Genomic DNA, 26,349 nt, shown 5'->3' with positions numbered 1-26,349 from the left:
TCCATCCACTCTGGTGTCGGCCCCACAGGGGGCGACATCACATATATCGGCCTCTGTTCTGTCACCATATAAGCCTCCTCATTCAACATGTCGACACAGCCGTACCGACACACCGCAGACACACAGGGAATGCTCTAACGAGGACAGGACCCACAAAAGCCCTTTGGGGGGACAGAGTAAGAGTATGCCAGCACACACCAGAGCGCTATATATATACAGGGACTAACTGAGTTATGTCCCTAATAGCTTTTATATAATATACTGTATACAGTGCCAATTTTAATGCCCCCCCTCTCTTTTCCCTCTTACTGTACTGTAGAATTGCAGGGAAGAGCCAGGGAGCTTCCCTCCAGCCGAGCTGTGAGGGAAAAATGGCGCCAGTGTGCTGAGGAGATAGGCTCCGCCCCTTTTTCGCGGCCTATTCTCCCGTTTTTTATGGAATTCTGGCAGGGGTATTTACCTCATATATAGCCCCTGGGGCCATATATTGAGGTATTTTAGCCAGCCAAGGTGTTTTTATTGCTGCCTCAGGGCGCCCCCCCCAGCGCCCTGCACCCTCAGTGACCGGAGTGTGAAGTGTGTGAGAGGAGCAATGGCGCACAGCTGCAGTGCTGTGCGCTACCTTGGTGAAGACAGAGTCTTCATGCCGCCGATTTTCCGGACCATCTTCTTGCTTCTGGCTCTGTAAGGGGGACGGCGGCGCGGCTCCGGGACCGAACATCAAGGCTGGGCCTGCGGTCGATCCCTCTGGAGCTAATGGTGTCCAGTAGCCTAAGAAGCCCAATCCGGCTGCAAGCAGGCGAGTTCGCTTCTTCTCCCCTTAGTCCCTCGCTGCAGTGAGCCTGTTGCCAGCAGGTCTCACTGAAAATAACAAATTCTAAGACTATAACTTTCTAAGAGCTCAGTAGAGCCCCTAGTGTGCATCCAACCTCGGCCGGGCACGAAATCTAACTGAGGCTTGGAGGAGGGTCATAGTGGGAGGAGCCAGTGCACACCAGGTAGTCTAAGATCTTTCTAGAGTGCCCAGCCTCCTTCGGAGCCCGCTATTCCCCATGGTCCTTACGGAGTTCCCAGCATCCACTAGGACGTTAGAGAAATGAATATTGTTTTTAGTAGCAGTACTACAAGTCCCAGCAAGCCTCCCCCGCAAGCTGGTACTTGGAGAACCACAAGTACCAGCATGCGGAGGAAAACCGGGCCCGCTGGTACCTGTAGTACTACTACTAAAAAAAATAAGCCTGCCCCAGCATGCTGGCACTTGGAGAACCACAAGTGCCAGCATGCCCGGACACAAAGGGCCTGCTGGCACCTGTAGTCCACCTGCAAAGAATATTGCCTTCGAAGACTGTAGAAGAACCTTTTGGTTTGCCTTTAAACTTCGCTGTCTGAAAGGACTGTAGAGTTGGAGCCGAGTAGGTTTTCCTAGCTGGGTGTGCTGCAGAAGGAAGGTACGTAGACTTACCTGCTCCCAGCCTTGGATATCCACGTATCCAGTTAATTTCCAAAAAGGGCCTCGCCTGAGAACAGTAGGCTTTCCATGCCTTTTCTGTAATCTGCATCCGCAGTCCACTGGCGCAGCCACAAGCCCCTGCGTGCGGACACGGCCATGGCAGTGATGCGTGCGTTGAGCAAACTAATTTCCTTTATGGCCTCCACCATAAAGTTAGCAGAGTCCTGAATATGCTGTAGTAGTAAAATGATCTCCCCCGTGGGCAAGGAATCTAATTAATCAATTAGGTTACCTGACCACTTAGAAATGGCCCTAGTGATCCATGCACAAGCAATAGTGGGTCTCTGGGCCACACCAGCAGCAGTATATAAAGATTTGAGAGTGGTCTCAATCTTGCGGTCGGCCGTGTCCTTTAAGGATGCTGCCCCAGGAACAGGTAAGACTATCTTACGTGACAACCTAGACACCGATGCGTCCACAGTCAACAGGTTTTTCCATTTCTTTCTATCCTCCAGAGGAAAGGGAAAGGATATAATTAACCTTTTAGGGATCTGAATTTTTTTGTCAGGATTAGCCCAAGTTTCTTCAAACAGGGAATTCAATTCCTTTCATGCAGGAAAAATAGCTGAGGATTTCTTTTTTACATTAAAATAAGATTCCTCTGCCACCTTGTCAGGAATGTGCAGGACATTACTGATAGCGTCTATCAGGGCCTGTATTCCTTGTGACAGGACAGCATCCCCCCTGCTCGGATCCACTTCACCCTCCTCTGGGTCTGATGTATCGTCATCAGTATCAGCCTGCATGAGCTGGGCCAAAGTACGCTTTTGTGGGCAAATGGCAGTGAGATGTTGGAATGGGAACTGAATCTCTTTTCATCAGGTCATCCACAGACTGGCTTAAATATTGCGTCTCTTTTTCAGTATGGGCTAATTTAGTAGAAATATTAGATATCATCCCCTTTATGGAATCTAACCATGGGGGTTCTGACCCACTAGCCTGAGAATGTGTTCTGTTTTGAGTACACGGTAGTGAGGCCCCGGGGGAGGACAGTCACTCTGCTGTGCAGTACACAGAGTCCCTGGACATGGTAATGCGAAGGGACCCACACACAGAAGGTGAAACACAGTATAACCTACACAGAGCCCGTAGGGAGACAGAGAAATAGGAGCCAGGCAAACCGCGCCCCTGTAGCTGAGTAAAAACACAGCTTGTTCGCCACACTAAATCTACAACCTCCGCTCCCTTACTATGACCCCCTGGTACCAGAGGGGACGTGGAGTCTTCTTGGAGGAGCTGCGCGTCCCTGTGATGCCTGCCAGTATGAGCTGCAGAGGGAAAATGGCGCTGGTGAGCTGCGGGATCTGCTCATAGTGAAGCCCCATCCCCGTAATGGCGCACGGCTTCCCGGTCTTTTTTCATACTGGCCCGAGGTTTAGAGTGTTTAATCTGAGGGTTAAAAACCTCTGTAAGCTGAATGGCCAGTGTGGGTATCATTGGTGGCTTAGCGCGCCCCTCACAGTGGAACACACGCAGCCGCATGTCATCCTGAGCCCCTGGAGCGCAGACCGCATGTCTCATTTCCGCCGGCGACCCGCTAACCGGGACGCCGGCGCTGTACTCACCACTCTTCTATCTTAGGCTCTGTTAGGGGTGGCGGCGTGCTGCGGGAGGGTACGCTCGCCGTGGTGGGGCTTGCGAATGACTCACTCAGGAGTTCAGTGTCTTGTAAGCAGAGAAACTGGACCATTAGCTCTTTAGGAAGTTGTACCGTTCTCCACCCTAAGTCCCATAAAGCAGGTATGCTGGTGACACCCAGCAATGTCCTGTAAAACAATAAACAGAAAATAAATGTAGAAAACTCTTCAGGAGCTTCCATAAGCGTGACTGGCTCCTCCGGGCACATTTTCTAAACTGAGTCTGGAAGGAGGGGCATAGAGGGAGGAGCCAGTGCACACTATTAATTTCTTAAAGTGCCCAAGGCTCCTAGTGGACCCGTCTATACCCTATGGTACTAATGTGGACCCCTGTATCCTCTAGGACGTAAGAGAAAAAATATAAAGCTTTTACATTCACTTATCTCAGAAAGATCATGTGAAGTACTTAGAAATTCTTCTAAACCTAGCCAGTATTCTAACCACTGTTGTTTGTGGCTGCAATCCCCTTTGTGGGCTCTGACAGACATCATAACAAAACACTCCCCCTCAGCGAGGGCTGCCCGCTCTAAAATGCGCGCCTAGCTAGTAAAAACAAAATGCCTGCAAATGAAATTTTATTTGCACATCGGCATGGCCTGCCATTTACTGTGTGGAGTTTTCTGACTCCCTCTGCCTCCTAGCTCCAACACACAGCGTGCCCCCGCATGACCTGCGGTGTATTTCGCTACCTTATAGCTCAGCGGCTCCGTGTCTGCTGGGAGAGCTCCTGACATGCCCACTCTCCTCCCCTGCCAGCAACGTGTCTACATTACTATGCGGTCCCCACCTGGCCGCAGTCAGACTGCATCTCCAGAGCCCTGGTTGAATGCGCCACCGCAGGGTCTAACTCGCTTCCTTGCAGTGCTGTGCCTGCTCTCGACGCAACTGCCTGCTTCTCAGTCAACTAATAGACGCTGCCCCTGCTCCCCACTCAGAGGGAGAATAAGCGCTACACGTGAGGGGAAAGCCTGCCTATGCCTTATGCTCCCCCATGTACTCACTGTTCTACTTCAGAGATCTTCTGCGTGAGATGCCGATCCCTTCCAATGGGATCTTTGTCTTACTGGAACTGTAAATACAGTTCTTGAAGCCTTCACCCTCCTTTCAGCAGGATAGATCAGATGCGGAGAATTTAAGTAAAAAAAAATAAGAATTTACTTACCGATAATTCTATTTCTCGTAGTCCGTAGTGGATGCTGGGAACTCCGTAAGGACCAGGGGGATAGCGGCTCCGCAGGAGACTGGGCACAAAAGTAAAGCTTTAGGACTACCTGGTGTGCACTGGGTCCTCCCCCTATGACCCTCCTCCAAGCCTCAGTTAGGATACTGTGCCCGGACGAGCGTACACAATAAGGAAGGATTTTGAATCCCGGGTAAGACTCATACCAGCCACACCAATCACACCGTACAACCTGTGATCTGAACCCAGTTAACAGCATGATAACAGCGGAGCCTCTGAAAAGATGGCTCACAACAACAAAAACCCGATTTTTGTAACAGCAACTATGTACAAGTATTGCAGACAATCCGCACTTGGGATGGGTGCCCAGCATCCACTACGGACTACGAGAAATAGAATTATCGTTAAGTAAATTCTTATTTTCTCTGACGTCCTAGTGGATGCTGGGAACTCCGTAAGGACCATGGGGATTATACCAAAGCTCCCAAACGGGCGGGAGAGTGCGGATGACTCTGCAGCACCGAATGAGAGAACTCCAGGTCCTCCTCAGCCAGGGTATCAAATTTGTAGAATTTAGCAAACGTGTTTGCCCCTGACCAAGTAGCTGCTCGGCAAAGTTGTAAAGCAGAGACCCCTCGGGCAGCCGCCCAAGATGAGCCCACCTTCCTTGTGGAATGGGCTTTTACAGATTTAGGCTGTGGCAGGCCTGCCACAGAATGTGCAAGCTGAATTGTACTACAAATCCAACGAGCAATCGTCTGCTTAGAAGCAGGAGCACCCAGCTTGTTGGGTGCATACAGGATAAACAGCGAGTCAGATTTTCTGACTCCAGCCGTCCTGGAAACATATATTTTCAGGGCCCTGACTACATCCAGCAACTTGGAGTCCTCCAAGTCCCTAGTAGCCGCAGGTACCACAATAGGCTGGTTCAGGTGAAACGCTGAAACAACCTTAGGGAGAAATTGAGGGCGAGTCCTCAATTCTGCCCTGTCCGTATGAAAAATTAGGTAAGGGCTTTTATAGGATAAAGCTGCCAATTCTGACACACGCCTGGCCGAAGCCAGGGCCAACAGCATTACCACTTTCCATGTGAGATATTTTAAGTCCACAGTGGTGAGTGGTTCAAACCAATGTGATTTTAGGAACCCCAAAACTACATTGAGATCCCAAGGTGCCACTGGAGGCACAAAAGGAGGCTGTATATGCAGTACCCCCTTGACAAACGTCTGAACTTCAGGAACTGAAGCCAGTTCTTTCTGGAAGAAAATCGACAGGGCCGAAATTTGAACCTTAATGGACCCTAATTTTAGGCCCATAGACAGTCCTGTTTGCAGGAAATGCAGGAAACGACCCAGTTGAAATTCCTCTGTAGGGGCCTTCCTGGCCTCGCACCACGCAACATATTTACGCCAAATACGGTGATAATGTTGTGCGGTTACATCCTTCCTGGCTTTGATCAGGGTAGGGATGACTTCATCCGGAATGCCTTTTTCCTTAAGGATCCGGCGTTCAACCGCCATGCCGTCAAACGCAGTCGCGGTAAGTCTTGGAACAGACAGGGTCCCTGCTGGAGCAGGTCCCTTCTTAGAGGTAGAGGCCACGGGTCCTCTGTGAGCATCTCTTGAAGTTCCGGGTACCAAGTCCTTCTTGGCCAATCCGGAGCCACGAGTATAGTTCTTACTCCTCTCCGTCTTATAATTCTCAGTACCTTGGGTATGAGAGGCAGAGGAGGGAACACATACACTGACTGGTATACCCATGGTGTTACCAGAGCGTCCACAGCTATTGCCTGAGGGTCCCTTGACCTGGTGCAATACCTGTCTAGTTTTTTGTTGAGGCGGGACGCCATCATGTCCACCTTTGGTTTTTCCCAACGGTTCACAATCATGTGGAAGACTTCTGGATTAATTCCCCACTCTCCCGGGTGGAGGTCGTGCCTGCTGAGGATGTCTGCTTCCCAGTTGTCCACTCCCGGAATGAACACTGCTGACAGTGCTATCACATGATTTTCCGCCCAGCGAAGAATCCTTGCAGCTTCTGCCATTGCCCTCCTGCTTCTTGTGCCGCCCTGTCTGTTTACGTGGGCGACTGCCGTGATGTTGTCTGACTGGATCAGCACCGGCTGACCTTGAAGCAGAGGTCTTGCTAGGCTTAGAGCATTGTAGATGGCCCTTAGCTCCAGGATATTTATGTGAAGTGATGTCTCCAGGCTTGACCACAAGCCCTGGAAATTTCTTCCCTGTGTGACTGCTCCCCAGCCTCTCAGGCTGGCATCCGTGGTCACCAGGACCCAGTCCTGAATGCCGAATCTGCGGCCCTCTAGAAGATGAGCACTCTGCAACCACCACAGGAGAGACACCCTTGTCTTTGGTGACAAGATTATCCGCTGATGCATCTGAAGATGCGACCTGGACCATTTGTCTAGCAGATCCCACTGGAAGGTTCTTGCGTGGAATCTGCCGAATGGGATTGCTTCGTAGGAAGCCACCATTTTTCCCAGGACCCTTGTGCATTGATGCACTGAGACTTGGCCTGGTTTTAGGAGATTTTTGACTAGCTCGGATAACTCCCTGGCTTTCTCCTCCGGGAGAAAAACCTTTTTCTGGACTGTGTCCAGGATCATCCCTAGGAATAGAAGGCGTGTCGTCGGGATCAGCTGCGATTTTGGAATATTGAGAATCCAACCGTGCTGCCGCAACACTATCTGAGATAGTGCTACCCCGACTTCCAACTGTTCCCTGGATCTTGCCCTTATCAGGAGATCGTCCAAGTAAGGGATAACTAAAACTCCCTTCCTTCGAAGGAGTATCATCATTTCGGCCATTACCTTGGTAAAGACCCGGGATGCCGTGGACAAGCCAAACGGCAGCGTCTGAAACGGATAGTGACAATTCTGTACCACAAACCTGAGGTACCCTTGGTGAGAAGGGTAAATTGGGACATGTAGGTATAATTGGTCTCACCGAGCCGTCCGGCTTCGGTACCACAAACAGTGTGGAATAATACCCCTTTCCCTGTTGCAGGAGGGGTACCTTGATTATCACCTGCTGGGAATACAGCTTGTGAATGGCTTGCAATACTGCCTCCCTGTCTGAGGGAGACGTCGGTAAAGCAGACTTTAGGAAACGGCGAGGGGGAGACGTCTCGAATTCCAATTTGTACCCCTGAGATACCACCTGAAGGATCCAGAGGTCCACTCGCGAGTGGGCCCACTGCGCGCTGAACTTCTTGAGACGGGCCCCCACCGTGCCTGAGTCCGCTTGTAAAGCCCCAGCGTCATGCTGAGGACTTTGCGGAGGCGGGAGAAGGCTTCTGTTCCTGGGAACTGGCTGTGTGCTGCAGCCTTTTTCCTCTCCCTCTGCCACGGGGCAGAAATGAGGAGCCTTTTGCCCGCTTGCCCTTATGGGGCCGAAAGGACTGCGCCTGATAATACGGCGTCTTCTTATGTTGAGAGGCTACCTGGGGTAAAAATGTGGATTTTCCAGCAGTTGCCGTGGCTACCAGGTCTGATAGACCTACCCCAAATAACTCCTCCCCCTTATAAGGCAATACTTCCATGTGCCTTTTGGAATCCGCATCACCTGACCACTGCTGCGTCCATAACCCTCTTCTTGCAGAAATGGACAGCGCGCTAACTCTTGATGCCAGTCGGCAAATATCCCTCTGCGCATCACTCATATATAAAAATGCATCTTTTAAATGCTCTATAGTCAGTAATATACTGTCCCTATCTAGGGTATCAATATTTTCAGTCAGGGAATCCGACCACGCCACCCCAGCACTGCACATCCAGGCTGAGGCGATTGCCGGTCGCAGTATAACACCCGTGTGAGTGTATATACATTTTAGGATATTCTCCTGCTTTCTGTCGGCAGGTTCCTTTAGGGCGGCCGTATCAGGAGAGGGTAGTGCCACCTGTTTAGACAAGCGTGTGAATGCTTTATCCACCCTAGGGGGTGTTTCCCAACGTGCCCTATCCTCTGGCGGGAAAGGGTATGATGCCAATAACCTTTTAGGAATTATCAGTTTTTTATCGGGGGAAACCCACGCCTCATCACACACTTCATTTAATTCCTCGGATACAGGAAAAACTACAGGCAGTTTTTTCTCACCAAACATAATACCCTTTTTAGTGGTACTTGTATTATCAGAAATATGCAAAACATTTTTCATTGCCTCAATCATGTAACATGTGGCCCTACTGGAAGTTACATTTGTCTCATCATCGTCGACACTGGAGTCAGTATCCGTGTCTGTGTCTGCCATCTGAGGTAACGGGCGTTTTAGAGCCCCTGATGGCGTTTGAGACCCCTGGACAGGCACAAGCTGAGTAGCCGGCTGTCTCATATCGTCAACTGTCTTTCGTAAAGAGCTGACATTGTCACGCAATTCCTTCCATAAGCTCATCCACTCAGGTGTCGACTCCCTAGGGGGTGACAACTCTATTATAGGCAATTGCTCCGCCTCCATCTCATTTTCCTCTTCAAACATGTCGACACAATCGTATCGACACACCGCACACACACAGGGAATGCTCTGATAGAGGACAGGACCCCACTAGCCCTTTGGGGAGACAGAGGGAGAGTATGCCAGCACACACCAGAGCGCTATATATAGACAGGAATACCACTATATAACGTGCTTTTCCCTTTATAGCTGCTATTATCAAAACTGCGCCAAATTAGTGCCCCCCCTCTCTTTTTTACCCTTTCTGTAGTGCAGGACTGCAGGGGAGAGTCAGGGAGACGTCCTTCCAGCGGAGCTGTGATGGAAAATGGCGCCCGTGTGCTGAGGAGATAGACTCCGCCCCCTTCTCGGCGGCCTTTTCTCCCGCTTTTTGGTGAATTCTGGCAAGGGTTAAAATACATGCATATAGCCCTGGGGGTTATATGTGGTGTATTTTCGCCAGCCAAGGTGTTTTACATTGCTGCTCAGGGCGCCCCCCCCCCTAGCGCCCTGCACCCTCAGTGACCGGAGTGTGAAGTGTGCCTGAGGAGCAATGGCGCACAGCTGCAGTGCTGTGCGCTACCTTGTTGAAGACTGATGTCTTCTGCCGCCGATTTTTCCGGACCTCTTCTTGCTTCTGGCTCTGTAAGGGGGCCGGCGGAGCGGCTCTGGGACCGGACTCCGAGGCTGGGCCTGTGTTCGGTCCCTCTGGAGCTAATGGTGTCCAGTAGCCTAAGAAGCCCAAGCTGGCTGCAAGCAGGCAGGTTCGCTTCTTCTCCCCTTAGTCCCTCGATGCAGTGAGCCTGTTGCCAGCAGGTCTCACTGAAAATAAAAAACCTAAAACTAAACTTTCACTAAGAAGCTCAGGAGAGCCCCTAGTGTGCACCCTTCTCGGCCGGGCACAAAAATCTAACTGAGGCTTGGAGGAGGGTCATAGGGGGAGGAGCCAGTGCACACCAGGTAGTCCTAAAGCTTTACTTTTGTGCCCAGTCTCCTGCGGAGCCGCTATTCCCCATGGTCCTTACGGAGTTCCCAGCATCCACTAGGACGTCAGAGAAAAGATTATTCACATGGAACAAGAGCTCCTTTCCTGTGCTGCTACCTCCAGCAGAAGTTTTCAAACTGGAGGGTTGGGGGTCATGAAGGGGGAGGAGCCAGCTGTGCATATTTTTTTATTTTACATTGTGCTACCTCCGGTCTACAACCTTCACACCCCAGCTGTCTAAGATCTCCAGTGTCCCCTAGTGGATGAAAGAGAAATAAATGTACAGTATAGATTACACTAATCAGCTGCCCACCCTTGGACAACCTCTGCTAGTTGGGGAAACCACCATTATCAAAGTACAGACAGATGCCAACTGCAGTAAGAAAAGTCAATGACACTGGGCCGAAAAATTCATAACTAGTGATCCTGTCTGGACTTATCAGAAGGTTGGATCCTTCTATTAGGATCAGCGTACATTTCATATCCCTACGGCACATTGCGTCTACCATCTCAGTTTGTCAGGACTGCTGGACCAGTGCCTGGGTTCTGGTAACACCGGAAATAAGGCCACATACAACTACACTTACCTTTGTACTGAGTGGAGGAGCTCCACTTCCACTATTGTAGCCCGGACGATATCTGTACATAGTAGGAGTAGGAGGGCTCTCTGTGCTCAGAAGGGAATTATCTGGTCAAGAATCATGGAAAATAAAACAAAGAAAAAAACCAACAAAAATTACATAAAATATAAAACGAAAATCAAAACAAAAAAGATTTAGGGCCTAATTCACAGTTGATCGCAGCAGCAACATGTGCAGAGAGTTAGATTTGGGTGGGGTGTGTTCAAACTGAAATCTAAATTACAGTGTAAAAATAAAGCAACCAGTATTTACTCTGCACAGAAACAATATAACCCACCCAAATCTAACTCTCTCTGCACATGTTATATCTGGCCCACCTGCTAACAAATTTGCTGCTGCAATCAACTCTGAATTACCCCCTTAGTTACCTATAATACAATGTAGCTCCAAGGTGATATTAAGCCTATATTTGTTATTATATTCTTAAAAGCAGGGAGAATTACTAAGACAATCATGGTTATGAAGTGTATGTGTGTGCAATTACATGAACGGGAATTAACTGTGCTCTCCTGTCCCCTAGTGACTTCCTCTGTCACTCTCTGGTTGCTACTGCTAGCAATCACACACATTCACTCATTTTAACTATAAGTCTAGGAATTTAAGGACAGTTTGTTTAAAGAAATTAGCCGCACTCTAAGGTGCCTGACTGTCTGTAACTACACAACCCTGATTCATGTGTGCAGTTGTTACTGTGTCACCAACATGTTGCATTTTGACAAACCCATGTTGACCTAGTATCTGTGCACCAAGTGTCACACTTTCTTCCAAATCAACTTGTCTGACATACCATCAGCCTGTTACTATCATACAAGCCCCTGATTGCCCTGGCTGACCCTACAACCTGGTGACAACAATACATTTTAAAAAAGCGCCAGGCCGTGTTAATGGTATCTTGATAAATATTTCTTCTCTGTACTTGTCAGCTCAAAACAAAATGTAAAAAAAAATTAGGATTTTAATTACCTACCGGTAAATCCTTTTCTCTTATTCCGTAGAGGATGCAGGGATCCATATTAGTACCATGGGGTATAGACGGGTCCACCAGGAGCCATTGGCACTTTAAGAGTTTAACAGTGTGGGCTGGCTCCTCCCTCTATGCCCCTCCTACCATACTCAGTCTAGAAACTGTGCCCTAGGAGACGACATACTTTGAGAGAAGGAAATACACAGATAGTGGCAAGATTCATTGTAGCTCACACAACAAGGCAAAACCGGCAAACAAGCTGGAACCAAGTATTAACGCAGTACTTAACTAATAAACAAAGCAGTACTGACCAAGTAACCACTGCAGGAAAACGAAGCGCTGGTCGGGCGCCCAGCATCCTCTACGGACTACGAGAAAAGGATTTACCGGTAGGTAATTAAAATCCTATATTCTCTTACGTCCTAGAGGATGCTGGGGTCCAAATTAGTACCATGGGGATGTACCAAAGCTCGCAGAACAGGAGGTAGAGCGCGGAGGCTCCTGCAGAACTGCTTTACCAAACTTGAGGTCCTCAGAGGCCAAAGTATCGAACTTGTAAAACGTGTTCGACCCAGACCAAGCAGCCATTCGGCAAAGCTGTAAAGCAGAGACACCCAGGAAGAACCCACCTTACGAGTAGTGTGGGCCTTAACAGATTTCGGACACGGCAATCCTGCCGTAGAATAAGTGTGCTGGATAGTGAACCTGATCCAGCGGGAAATCGTCTGCTTAGAAGCAGGACACCCAATTTTCTTGGGATCATAGAGGACAAACAGAGTCCGATTTTCTGTGACGAGCAGTTCTCTTCACATAGATCTTCAAAGCCCTCACAACATCCAAGGCCTTTGAAGCAATAGAGGAGTCAGTAGCCACTGGCACCACAATAGGTTGGTTGATATGAAAAGCCGACACAACCTTTGGAAGGAACTGTTGACGCGTCCTGAGTTCCGCCCTATCGTCATGGAAGACCAAATAGGGACTTTTACGGGACAAAGCCCCCAATTCCGACACACGTCGTGCAGAAGCCAAGGCCAACATAGTGACAGCCTTCCACGTGAGAAACTTTACCTCAGCCTCCTGTAGAGACTCAAACCAATCCGATTGCAGGAAATGCAACACCACGTCAAGGTACCAGGGAGCCGTCGGCGCCACAAAGGGAGGCTGGATGTGCAGAACCCGTTTCAAAAAGGTCTGAACCTCAGGGAGGGCAGCCAATTGTTTCTGAAAGAAAAATGGATAATGCCAAAATTTGGACCTTTAGTGATCCCAATCTCAGGCCCATAGCCACACCTGCTTGCAGGAACAGGAGAAACCGTCCAAGTTGAAACTCCACCGCAGGAAACTTCTTGGATTCACACCAAGACACATTTTTTCCAAATTCGATGGTAATGTTTAGACGTTACTCCCTTCCTAGCCTGTAAGAATAACCGCGCTCGGAATACCCTTCCGAGCTAAGATCTGGCGCTCAACCGCCATGCCGTCAAACATAGCCGTGGTAAGTCTTGATAAGCGAACGGCCCCTGTTGTAGAAGATCCTCCCGAAGAGGTAGAGGCCGCGGATATCCCAGATCCGCGTACCAGTCCGGAGCAATGAGGATTGCCTGAACCCTTGTTCTTTTTACAAGCTGTAGAACTCTTGGAATGAGGGAATACATACACTGACTTAAACACCAACGGTGTCACCAGTGCGTCCACCGCCACTGCTTGTGGGTCTCTCGACCTGGAACAGTACCTCCGCAGCTTCTTGTTGAGGCGGGAGGCCATCAGGTCTATGTGAGGAACCCCCCACCAACCGGTTACCTCCTCGAACACCTCCGGGTGGAGGACCCACTCTCCTGGATGGAGATTGTGTCTGCTGAGGAAGTCCGCTTCTCAGTTGTCTACTCATGAAATGAAGATTGCGGACATCGCCACTGCATGCCTTTCCGCCCAGAGGAGGATTCTTGCCACCTCTGACATTGCAGTTCTGCTCTTCGTTGCGCCTTGTCGGTTTATGTAGGCCACCGTGGTCACGTTATCCGACTGCACCTGAACAGCCTGACCCTGTAGAAGGTGTGCTGCTTGAAGAAGATCGTTGTACATGGCTCTTAGCTCCAGGATGTTTATAGGAAGGGATTCCTGACTTGACCACTTTCCTTGGAAGGTTTCCCCTTGAGTGACTGCTCCCCAACCTCTGAAACTTGCATCTGTGGTTAGAAGGATATAGTCCTGAACCCCGAACCTGCAGCCCTCCAGAAGGTGCGGCAGTTGTAGCCACCAGAGGAGTGAAATCCTTGCTTTCGGCGACAGACATATCCTCTGGTGCATGTGTAGGTGAGATCCCAACCACTGGTCCAGGAGATCCAGCTGAAAGGACCGAGCATGAAACCTTCCGTACTGCAGAGCCTCGTAGGAGGCAACCATCTTCCCCAAAAGGGGAAGCTTTCTCCACCGGGAGAAACACCCTCTGCACCTCCATGTCGAGGATCATCCCCAAAAAAGACAGCCTCCTTGTCGGCTCCAGATGAGACTTTGGAAGGTTCAGGATCCAACCGTGCTCCCAGAGCAGATGCGTTGTGAGAGCAATGGACCGTAACATCTTCTCCCTGGACGATGCCTTGATCAGCAGGTCGTCCAGATATGGAATTATGTTCACCCCCTGCTTGCAGAGGAGAACCATCATCTCTGCCATCACCTTGGTGAAGATCCTTGGTGCCATGGAGAGACCGAATGGCAGTGCTTGAAACTGATAAGTGACCGTCTAGCAGTGCAAACTGGAGATAAGCCTAATGCGGCGACCAAATGGGAATGTGGAGGTACGCATCCTTGATGTCCAGGGTCACCAGAAACTACCCCTCCTCCAGACCTGACATCACCGCCCTCAGAGATTCCATTTTGAATTTGAACTCCCTTAGATAAGGGTTTAACGATTTCAAGTTCAAAATTGGCCTGACCGAACCATCCGGCCTCGGTACCACAAAAAGGTTCAAATAGTAACCCTTGTTTTGTTGATGAGGTGGAACTGGAACAATGACTTCCAACAGTTCCAATTTTCGGACAGCTTCCTGTAGAATAGCTCGGTCTGTCAGCAAAGAGTTTGAAACTCCAGCCTGTATCCCCGGGACACAATATCCTGCACCCCGGAATCCAGGCCGGACGACACCCAGACGTGGCTGTCAGGGCATTGACTGCTACAGCCTGTCGGTCCCTCAACCTGGAACAATACCGCCTGAGCTTCTTGTTGAGACAAAGGGCCATAATGTCGACTTTTGGACAACCGCACCGATATGTTAGGCGCTGGAACACCTCCGGGTGGAAGCCCTATTCTCCCGGGTGCAGGTAGTTTCTGCTGAGGAAATCTGCTTCCCAGTTGTCTACTCCCAGAATGAAGATTGCCGACAACGCCACTGCGTGTTTTTCTGCCCAGAGGAGAATTCCTGACACCTCTGACATTGCGGCTCTGCTTTTCGTTCCTACTTGTCGGTTTATGTACGTCACAACCGTCACATTGTCCGACTGAACTTGAATGGCCTGATTCTGAAGATAAGAGGCCTGCAGAAGGGCACTGTAGATTGCCCTGAGCTCCAGGATGTTTATGGGAAGTGTGGCTTCCAGACTGGACCATCTTACTTGGAATTGTACCCTCCCCAAACTCTGAGGCTTGCTCGGTGGTTAACCGAATCCAATTTTGAATCCCGAACCGTTGACCCTTCACCAGGTGATAAGTTTGTAACCACCACAGGAGGGAAATCCTGGCTTTCGGCGACAGACTAATCATCTGATGCATGTGTAGATGCGATCCAGACCATCTGTCCAACAGATCCAGCTGGAAGGGCCTTGCATGAAACCTTCAGTACTGAATTGCCTTGTAAGAGGACACCATCTTTCCCAGAAGATGGATGCACTGATGTACTGAGATTATTTATTTATTAAGTTTCTTATATAGCACAGCAAATTCCATTGCGCTTTACAATTGGAAATTCGGTTTGGATTCAAGACTGGATTACCATTGCCTTTTCCAAGGAACACTTTCTGAGACACTGGCCCTCATTCCGAGTTGTTCGCTTGCTAGCTGCTTTTAGCAGCAATGCAAATGCTAAGCCGCCGCCCTCTGGGAGTGTATTTTAGCAGAAGTGCGAACGAAAGGATCGCAGTGCTGCTACAAAAAAAATTGTGCAGTTTTAGAGTAGCTTGAGCCTTTACTCCTAGCTAGCAATCACTTCAGTCTGTTTAGTTCCTTTTTTGACGTCATGAACACGCCCTGCGTTCGGCCAGCCATGCCTGCGTTTTTTCAGGCACGACTGCATTTGTATCTGACACGCCTGCGTTTTTACACACACTCCCCGAAAAAGGTCAGATACCTCCCAGAAACACCCATCTCCTGTCAATCACTCTGCGGTCAGCAGTGCGACTGAAAAGCGTCGCTAGACCTTGTGTGAAACTGCAATGGCTTTTGTGAAAGTATGACGCGCGTGCGCATTGCGCCCCATACGCATGCGCAGAAGTGCCGTTTTTTGCCTCATCGCTGCGCTGCGAACGAAAGCAGCTAGCGATCAACTCGGAATGAGGGCCACTGTGTCCAGAATCATTCCCAGGAAATGCAGCTTCTGGGTTGGTTCTAGGTGAGATTTTGGCAGGTTCAGAATCCACCCATGATCCAGGAGCAATGTGGTTGTGAGACCAATGTTCACTAACAACTGTTCCCTGGACGCAGTCTTTATCAGAAGATCGTCCAGGTAAGGAATAATGGGGGTCATTCCGACCCGTTCGCACGCAGCGGTTCTTCCATGCAACAACGCCAGGCGCGATCGCAAGAAGATTGACAGCGGGAAGGAGGATCAGGGCGTCTACTCACTGTTTACGGGCGTGGTAAAGCGAACGCAGGCGTGTCCAGGCGTTTGGAGGGCGGATGTCTGACGTCAGAGCCATGACCTTCATCGCTGGATCCGTCGCACAGGGTAAGTAACTGCAGGCCTACTCTTGTTTTGCTTGAAACTTTTTTAGCATAGCAGGGCTGCACAAGCGATCACAGCCTTGCTATGCCAAAATACACTCCCCCATAGTCGGCGTCAAGTTGATCGCACGAGCAGCAAAAAGTTGCTACGTGCAATCAACTCGGAATGACCCCCCAATGTTCACTCCTTGTTTTCGGAGTAACATCATCATCTTTGCCATCACCTTGGTGAACACCCTCGATGCCGTTGAGAGACCAATAGGCAGGGCCTGAAACTGGTAGTGACAGTCCTGCAGTGCAAACCGCAGGTAAGCCTCGTGAGGCAGCCAGATCGGAATGTGAAGGTACGCATCCTTGATATACAGACACACAAGGAACTCCCCCCTCTTCCAGACCTGAGATTACTGCTCTCAGAGACTCCATTTTGAACTTGAATACCCGTAAGTACGGGTTCAATGACTTGAGATTCAGAATCGGTCTGACCTAAGTGTCCGGTTTCGGCACTACAAACAAGCCGGAATAGTATCCCCTGTTTTGTAGATTAGGTGGAACTGGAACAATGACCTGAGTCACAGTAACAGTTTTGAATAGCTTCTTGTAAGGTTATTCTTGCTATCTGTGAAAATGGTAAGCCTGATTTGAAGAATCTGTGAGGTGTGAGATCCTGGAACTCCAGCCTGTAGCCCTGGGAAATAAGGTCTAGGACCCAGGGGTCCTGGCAAGACCTCGCCCAGGCGTGAATGAAGAATTATAGCCGGCTCCCACCTGCCTTTCTTCCAGGCATGTGGGCCCCCCGTCATGCGTAAGGCTGTTCCTGAGCACCAACAGTGGTTCGCTTGCATGATTTCCCTCTAGCACCTCTGGCGGTGGTAGAGGAACATTTGGCTCTGCCCCGAAACTTTGCAGTCCAACTGTAAGTTAGGTACTGAGTAGGTCTTCCTACCAGGAGGAGCTGCAGAAGGCAGATGGGTGGATTCACCGGCATTAGCCTTTGAAATCCACTTATCCAGTTAATCCTCAAATAAGGACTCACCTGAGAAGGGCAGGCCTTACACACCTTTCTTGGAGTCTGCGTCAGCAGTCCACTGACGTAACCATAAACCTCTGCGTGCTGACCCTGCCATAGCTGTCGTGCGTGCATTTAGCAAACCTATCTCCTTTATGGCTTCAACCATAGAGTTTGCAGAATCTTGTATATGTTGCAGAAGTAAAATAAGTTCACCTTGAGGTAAGGTGTCAAAACCCTCTATGACATTATCAGACCACTTTGCAATGGCTTTTCGAAATCCTTCCACATGCTATAGTGGGTCTTTGAACCACCCATGCAGCTGTATACAAAGATTTGAGGGTCGTCTCAATCTTACGATCAGCTGTGTCCTTTAGGGAGGCTACACCAGGAACAGGTAAAACAATTTTATGTGAGAGCATGGAGACTGATGTATCTACAATTGGTGGATTTTCCTATTTTTTCCTATGCTCAAGGGGAAAGGCAAAAGTTGACAGTAACAGCTTAGGGATCTGGAACATTTTTTTTCTGGATTAACCCACGGTTGTTCAAACAGGGTATTTAGTTCTTTTGACACAGGAAAAGTAGCTGAGGATTTTCTCTGTACATTACAGTAAGATTCCTCACTCTCCTCAGTCACCTTGAATATTGAGGACTTCCCCGATAGCGTCTATGAGCGTTTCAACTCCCTGCGACAGAGTACCCTCCACTACGCCATGTCCACCTCACATTCCTCCATTTCTGACCCTTCTTGAGTCAGAATGCAGGATCTGGGCTAAAGTATGTTTTTGTGAACAAATGGCAGAGGACTGATGCTGGTCTGAGTACTGAGTCCTTTTGCATAAACTCAGTCATAGACTTTCTTAAGCATTGCGACTCTTTCTCATTTCAAGATAATTTAGTAGAGATGGTGGAGATCATCCCCCTAATGGAGTCCAGCCACGCTGGCTCTGCTTCCTTTGTCTGAGAAGGGACACTACACTGAGTACACATTAGTGAACCCCCAGGAGAGGAGGAACACTGTGTCTTACATGTATGACTCCTTGCTTTCTGACATCTTTGCAGCAGAATGGCATATACACAGGAAATCGTTAACAGTACAATTAACCCACAAAGAGCCCTTCAGGAGAGACACAAATGTAGAGAAACCAGCACACGGCGCCATTATCACTAAAGTAAGCTTAGCGGGGTCGCAGACTAAGTATCCTGATTGGGGACTCCGTACACTATATAACGCTCCCTCCCTGCTATAACCCCCTGGTACACCTGAGGTAAACTTGGAGGCTTTCCAGAGGAGCTTTGCTCCCTGCAGTCAGCGTATGTGATGATGCAGTCTGAAAATAGCGCCTGTGAGCTGCTGGATCCGCTCATATTGAAGCCCCGTCCCTGCAATGGTGCGCGGTCTTCCCGCTCTTTTTTATACTGGCTGAGGTGATTTTTGTGCCTAAAATGGAGTCGGCCCCATTTTAAGTCTGTAATGCCAGTCTGGGTACTGTGTACACAAAGTGTACTGAGACTCAGTGCGCTCCGTTCGAAGCCGTGAGTCCGCACTGTGTACTAAATCTGGAGACCCAGCCGCCCCATGAAGAAGACGTGCGTCTCTGTACCCTCCTGCAGCCATAATGGCTGGCGACCCGCTAGTCGGGAAGCCGGCTTAGTACTCACCACTCTCCTTTTTTTCTGGCTCAGTTAGGGGGGGCGACGTGCTGCGGGAATGGATGCTTCCAGTGGTGGGGCTTGCGAATAGTTCCCTCAGGAGCTATGTCCTGTCAGCGTGGAACGTGACCATTAACCCTTTGGGAGGTTGCCCCCCCCCCACAAAGTCCCACGAAGCAGGCAGGTTGGTGCCATCCAGTCCTGCCTGAAAATAACAAACAGAGAAAATAAATGCAGAAAACTCTTCAGGAGCTTCCAGAAACGTGACCGGCTCCTCCAGGCACATTTTCTAAACTGAGTCAGGTGGGAGGGGCATAGAGGGAGGAGCCAGTACACACTATAAATTTCTTAAAGTGCCCATGGCTCCTAGTGGGCCAGTCTACACCCCATGGTACTAAATGGATTCCCAGTATCCCCTAGGACGTAAGAGAAAAAACAAAAAGGTGCAAGGAGAGGTTTTTCTTTCTTTTTTTTTTTTCAATTTCATTGAGTAGATTTTAGGCGTGGTGCTACAAACTATGAAGAAAAAACACATTATCTGGAAGACCTAAAAAGCCCATACATCAGGCAGCTATTGGAGCAATTCCCCATTCTGCTGATGGCTGGGTCAGGGGATCGGGGAAATACATGTTGGAAATACTCAATTCGCTGTTTCCGACCGAAAAATTGTTGGGATTGGCGAGTCTGGTATTTTTAACATACTGTTTCTTGCAGATTCCCCATTGGATCGCCGATCATCGATGTACTCTGTTCGGATCAGCAGAACAGGGAATTGGGCGATAGAGGTATATCCTGCATTAGCCAAGGCATTCTGACTTATAGTAGAAAAATCAAATGGTTAGAGACAATAGTCTCAAACAAAATAAACCGGCGCTAATTAGTTTTGTTTTATTAAAAATCAGTGTTTCTTTAAAGCTGCTGAGTAAAAACAGCTTGCTAGGCTGCACAACAAAAAACTTTTGGAACAATTGGAAATGACTCTGCGCTCAGAAACACTCTATAGATTGTATATGTGTGGTCTGTCATGAAGAATAAATGACTCAGCGAGGCTTAATATATAGGTTAATTGTTTTATCTAAAAATATTTATAATTAACATATAACATGTAACACAACACACAAATAGTAACAAGTTAGTACAGGTTGAGTATCCCTTATCCAAAATGCTTGGGACCAGAGGTATTTTGGATATGGGATTTTTCCATAGTTTGGAATAATTGCATACCATAATGAGATATCATGGTGATGGGACCTAAATCTAAGCACAGAATGCATTTATGTTACATATACACCTTATACACACAGCCTGAAGGTCATTTTAGCCAATATTTTTTATAACTTTGTGCATTAAACAAAGTGGGTCTACATTCACACAATTCATTTATATTTCATGTACACCTTAAACACACAGCCTGAAGGTCATTTAATACAATACAGGTTGAGTATCCCATATCCAAATATTCCGAAATACGGAATATTCCGAAATACGGACTTTTTTGAGTGAGATAGTGAAACCTTTGTTTTTTGATGGCTCAATGTATACAAACTTTGTTTAATACACAAAGTTATTAAAAATATTGTATTAAATGACCTTCAGGCTGTGTGTATAAGGTGTATATGAAACGTAAATGAATTGTGTGAATGTAGACACACTTTGTTTAATGCACAAACTTATAAAAAATATTGGCTAAAATTATCTTCAGGCTGTGTGTATAAGGTGTATATGTAACGTAAATGTATTCTGTGCTTAGACTTAGGTCCCAACACCATGATATCTCATTATAGTATGCAATTATTCCAAAATACGGAAAAATCCGATATCCAAAATACCTCTGGTCCCAAGCATTTTGGATATGGGATACTCAACCTGTATTTTTAATAACTGTGTATTAAACAAAGTTTGTGTACATTGAGCTATCAAAAAACAAAGGTTTCACTATCTCACTCTCACTCAAAAAAGTCCGTATTTCGGAATATTCCGTATTTCGGAATATTTGGATATGGGATACTCAACCTGTAGCTATTAAGCATAAAGTAGCGAGTTAGTATTAGATATGCAACTAAATGCCTATAAATAAGCACTGAAAGTTCTTCTTTAGATAAGAAATATCTATAGGTATTTGTAAAACATATAATGAAAGTTTAAAATATAGAATATTGCCCTCTTCGTAGGTATTTAAATAATTGCACTGGCGTCCCAGTGTGTTACTGAGATGAATGTCCCACAAATAATTCACAGTAGTTACAGTCTAATGAAAGCAGCATAGACTCGAATATATTTACCCACGTGTTGGTTCCTGAAAGGTTCCGTTGGCAATAATACACGTGGTATAACTGTTGTGATGTAATTACTGCTTGATAGTACTGTACACGACAGCCCCGCTGGGAGATGAATTACGTCCCTGCTCTCCCGTGAGCGCTGCCTGCTGATACACTCTACGGCTGTTTGTAAAAAAAACTGTGCAGTGAAATAAAGACTTTACGGCAGAGGTCAGCCCGGGCTCGACCGGCGTGCAGCATCAAGTCCTTGTAGTGGTATGTGAAAGCGCTATCTGCTGAAGTGCTGAATGATCACCGGTAATGATACTGGGTGGTCTAGACCTCGCAACAGGGGTCAGGCAGAGTTCATCCGAATTCATCCGGTGAATAGCCGGGTGTATTTTGAGTGGTGTGCGGGAGCTGTCAGATGAAGCGCTGAATACCAACTGGAGAGCACAATTCAAAGGAGTGGGCGTCAACGCGTTTCGTCTCCTAGCAACCGGAGACTTCCTCAAGACGGATCACTCCCTTCTACCGACGGCAGACTTTATACCTGTATAATTACTTAAGTCCATCCTGGTGTGTTCAATTGATATCTTAAAATCACACAACTTTGTTTATTTAATTAGAACACACTTCTACATCTTGTGTTATTTTAAAACAAATAATAATTAAAAGACACACTGAGTCAAAATCAAAACCTATATAAATATAAGCATTTATTTATATAAAGACCGAAAAAGACGTTATTGGACCAATTATTTCTCATAAGGTGAGAGGAAGATCAAGCTCTAATTGGCTAATTAATATTCCTATAGAATGGTAAAAACAAAGATTAACATAGAATTATTATCAAAAAATGAGTTGTAATAATAAGAATTTACTCACCGGTAATTCTATTTCTCGTAGTCCGTAGTGGATGCTGGGTACTCCGTAAGGACCAGGGGGAATAGACGGGCTCCGCAGGAGACTGGGCACTCTAAAAGAAAGATTAGGTACTATCTGGTGTGCACTGGCTCCTCCCTCTATGCCCCTCCTCCAGACCTCAGTTAGGGAAACTGTGCCCGGAAGAGCTGACACAACAAGGAAAGGATTTGGAATCCAGGGTAAGACTCATACCAGCCACACCAATCACACCGTACAACTTGTGATAACCAAAACCAGTTAACAGTATGAACAACAACTGAGCCTCATTTAACAGATGGCTCATAACAATAACCCTTTAGTTAAGCAATAACTATATCCATGTATTGCAGAGAGTCCGCACTTGGGATGGGCGCCCAGCATCCACTACGGACTACGAGAAATAGAATTACCGGTGAGTAAATTCTTATTTTCTCTGACGTCCTAGTGGATGCTGGGAACTCCGTAAGGACCATGGGGATTATACCAAAGCTCCCAAACGGGCGGGAGAGTGCGGATGACTCTGCAGCACCGCATAAGCAAACTCAAGGTCCTCCTCAGCCAGGGAATCAAACTTGTAGAACTCAGCCAACGTGTTTTGAACCCGACCAAGTAGCAGCTCGGCAAAGCTGTGAAGCAGAGACCCCTCGGGCAGCCGCCCAAGAAGAGCCCACCTTCCTTGTGGAATGGGCTTTTACTGATTTTGGATGTGGCAATCCAGCCGCAGAGTGAGCCAGCTGAATCGTGCTACAGATCCAGCGAGCAATAGTCTGCTTCGAAGCAGGAGCGCCAACCTTGTTGGCTGCATACAGAATAAACAGCGAGTCAGACTTTCTGACTCCCGCCGTTTTGTAAACATAAATTTTCAAAGCCCGGACTACGTCCAGCAACTTTGAATCCTCCAAGTCCCTAGTAGCCGCAGGCACCACAATAGGTTGGTTCAAATGAAACGATGATACCACCTTAGGGAGAAATTGGGGATGAGTCCTCAATTCTGCCCTTTTCATATGGAAGATCAGATAGGGGCTTTTACATGACAAAGCCGCCAATTCTGACATACGCCTAGCCGAAGCTAAGGCCAAAAGTATGACCACTTTCCACGTGAGATATTTTAGCTCCACGGTCTTAAGTGGCTCAAACCAGTGGGATTTCAGGAATCCAACACAACGTTAAGATCCCAAGGTGCCACTGGTAGCACAAAAGGAGGCTGAATATGCAGCACCCCCATAACAACGTCTGAACTTCAGGCAGTGAAGCCAGTTCTTTTTGAAAGAAAATGGATAGGGCCGAAATCTTGACCTTTATGGATCCTAATTTTAGGCCCATAGTCACTCCTGACTGTAGGAAGTGCAGGAATCGACCCCGCTGGAATTCCTCTGTAGGGCCTTCCCGGCCTCACACCAAGCAACCTATTTTCGCCATATACCGTGAAAAAGTCTTGCCGTCACGTCTTTCCTAGCCTTTATCAGCGTAGGAACAACTGCATCCGGAATGCCCTTTTCCGATAGGATCCGGCGTTCAACCGCCATGCCGTCAAATGCAGCCGCGGTAAGTCTTGGAACAGACAGGGCCCCTGTTGCAACATGTCCTGTCTGAGAGGCAGAGGCCATGGGTCCTCTGAGAGCATTTCTTGCAGTTCCGGGTACCGAGTCCTTCTTGGCCAATCCGGAGCAAAGAATATTGTTCTCACTCCTCCTTTTATTACAATTCTCAGCCCTTGGGTATGAGAGGAAGAGGAGGGAATACATAGACCAACTGGAACACCCACGGTGTTACTAGTGCGACCACAGCTATCGCCTGAGGGTCCCTTGACCCGGCGTAAAACCTTTTTTAGCTTTTTGAGGTAGGACGCCATCTAGTCCACCTGAGGCAGTTCCCATCAATTTGCAAACTGCGTGAAGACTTCCTGATGAAGTCCCCACTCTCCCGGGTGGAGGTCGTGCCTGCTGAGGAAGTCTGCTTCCCAGTTGTCCACTCCCGGAATGAACACTGCTGACAGTGTGCTTACCTGATTCTCCGCCCAGCGAAGAATTCTGGTGGCTTCTACCCTCACCACCCTGCTCCTTGTGCCGCCTTGGCGGTTTACATGAGCCCCTGTGGTCTGACTGGATCAGAACTGGTTGGTCGCGAAGCAGGATCTCCACTTGACTTAGGGCGTTGTATATGGCCCTTAGTTCCAGGATATTGATGTGAAGGCAAGTCTGTTGACTTGACCACAGACCTTGGAAATTTCTTCCCTGTGTAACTGCCCCCCACCCTCGGAGGCTTGCATCCGTGGTCACCAGGACCCAGTCCTGAATGCCGAATCTGCGGCCCTCGAGAAGGTGAGCATTCTGCAGCCACCACAGGGGAGACACCCTGGCCCTGGGGGATAGGGTGATTAACCAATGCATCTGAAGATGTGATCCGGACCACTTGTCCAGTAAGTCCCATTGGAAGGTCCTCGCATGGAACCTGCCTAAGGGGATGGCCTCGTATGATGCCACCATCCTTCCCAGGACTCGAGTGCATTGATGCACTGACTCCTGTTTTGGTTTTATTAGATTCCTGACCAGTGTCATGAGCTCCTGAGCTCTTTCTATCGGGAGATAAACCCTTTTCTGGTCTGTGTCTAGGATCATGCCTAGGAGAGGCAGATGAGCTGTAGGAACCAACTGCGACTTTGGAATATATAGAATCCAGCCGTGTTGCCGTTACACTTCCAGAGAAAGTGATACGCTGTTCAGCAACTGCTCTCTTGATCTCGCTTTTATGATGAGATCGTCCAAGTACGTGATAATAGTGACACCTTGCTTCCGCAGGAGCACCATCATATCCGCCATTACCTTGGTGAATATTCTCGGGGCCGTGGAGAGACCAAACGGCAACGTCTGAAATTGGTGATGACAATCCCGTCCCGCAATTCTGAGGTACACCTAATGAGGTGGATAAATGGGGACATGAAGGTATGCATCCCTTATGTCCCGATTCACGATAAAGTCTCCCCCTTTTCAGGCTTGCAATGACCGCTCTTAGCGATTCCATCTTGAACTTGAACCTTCTCACGTATATGTTCAGGGATTTTAAATCAATATGGGTCTGACCAAACCGTCTGGTTTCGGGATTACAACATGATCGAATAATAACACCCTCTTGTTCAAGGAGGGGACCCTTGACCACCACCTGTTGAATATACAATTTGTGAATTGCAGCTAACACTGGCTCCCTCTCTTGGGGGGAAGCCCGCAGGGCCGTCGGTGAGGGGGCATCTTCTCACAGTCCAGCTTGTATCCCTGAGACACAATATCTATTGCCCAGGGATCTAACAGGGAGTGAACCCACTTGTGGCTGAACTTACGAAGGCGTGTCCCCACCGGGCCTAGCTCCGCCTGTGGAGCCCCAGCGACATGCGGTGGATTTTTGTAGAGGCCGGGGCGGACTTCTGTTCCTGGGAACTAGCTGTGTTGTGCAGCTTCTTTCCTCTGCCCCCGGCTCTGACAAGAAAGGACGCACCTCAGACTTTCTTGGTTCTTTATTCGAAAAGCTGCATTTAATAATGTCGTGCTTTCCTAGGCTGTGCAGGAATATAATGCAAACTAGCAGCTATAGCTGTGGAGACCAGGCCCGAGAACCCTTCTCCACACAATCCTCAGCCTTCCATATGCCTCTTAAGTCGGCATTATCTGTCCAATGCATATTCTACAGGACACGTCAAGCAGAAATCGACATAAATTTGACTCTAGGACCCAGTATACTCATGTCTCTTTGGGCATGCTTTATAATTATATATCTATCACTTAAGAAAGCATCTTTAATATATTTATATCTATATGCATACTAGGGTCTCAATCCCTGCTGATAAGGTACCTGTCCACGCTGCCACAGCGCTATAAACCCATGCCGACACAATCACCGGTCTGGGTAGTATACTAGAATGTGCACACTATCTGCAGGATCCCTGAAAATAGCTAGTGCTACCGTCTGTGCAAACAGGACACCCTAGGGGAAGATTCTCAACACATCCTGGCCCTAGTGGGGAAAGGATACAGCCTGAGAATTCTCTTGTGGGAAGCTGCCGTCTCTTGTCTGGAGATTCCCGCTCTTTTTCCTCATGAGAGGAGGGAAATTTACCTCAGCATTCTTCCCCTTAACATGTATACTCTTGTGTCAGGGACAGATGAGTCATCAGTGATACGCAAATCATTTTTTATTCCAATAATCATATATTGAATATCTTTTAGCCCTCTTGGC

General features: G+C 48.2%; 1 protein-coding gene across 3 annotated transcripts in view; it reads right to left on the bottom strand.

The window, feature by feature from the left end:
* The window catches only part of ZDHHC5 (zinc finger DHHC-type palmitoyltransferase 5), a 295,308-nt gene that overhangs the window by 66,741 nt on the left and 202,218 nt on the right, over positions 1–26,349 (bottom strand). For all 3 annotated transcript variants that reach the window (XM_063958464.1, XM_063958462.1, XM_063958463.1), the window contains exon 10: positions 10,346–10,446. In XM_063958464.1, coding sequence (XP_063814534.1) covers positions 10,346–10,446 — 101 coding nt within the window. The remainder of the gene's footprint in view (positions 1–10,345; positions 10,447–26,349) is intronic.

The sequence above is a fragment of the Pseudophryne corroboree genome, chromosome 3 (assembly GCF_028390025.1).
Source record: "Pseudophryne corroboree isolate aPseCor3 chromosome 3, aPseCor3.hap2, whole genome shotgun sequence".
Classification (NCBI taxonomy): domain Eukaryota; kingdom Metazoa; phylum Chordata; class Amphibia; order Anura; family Myobatrachidae; genus Pseudophryne; species Pseudophryne corroboree.
This window is presented reverse-complemented; position numbering and strand designations above follow the sequence as displayed.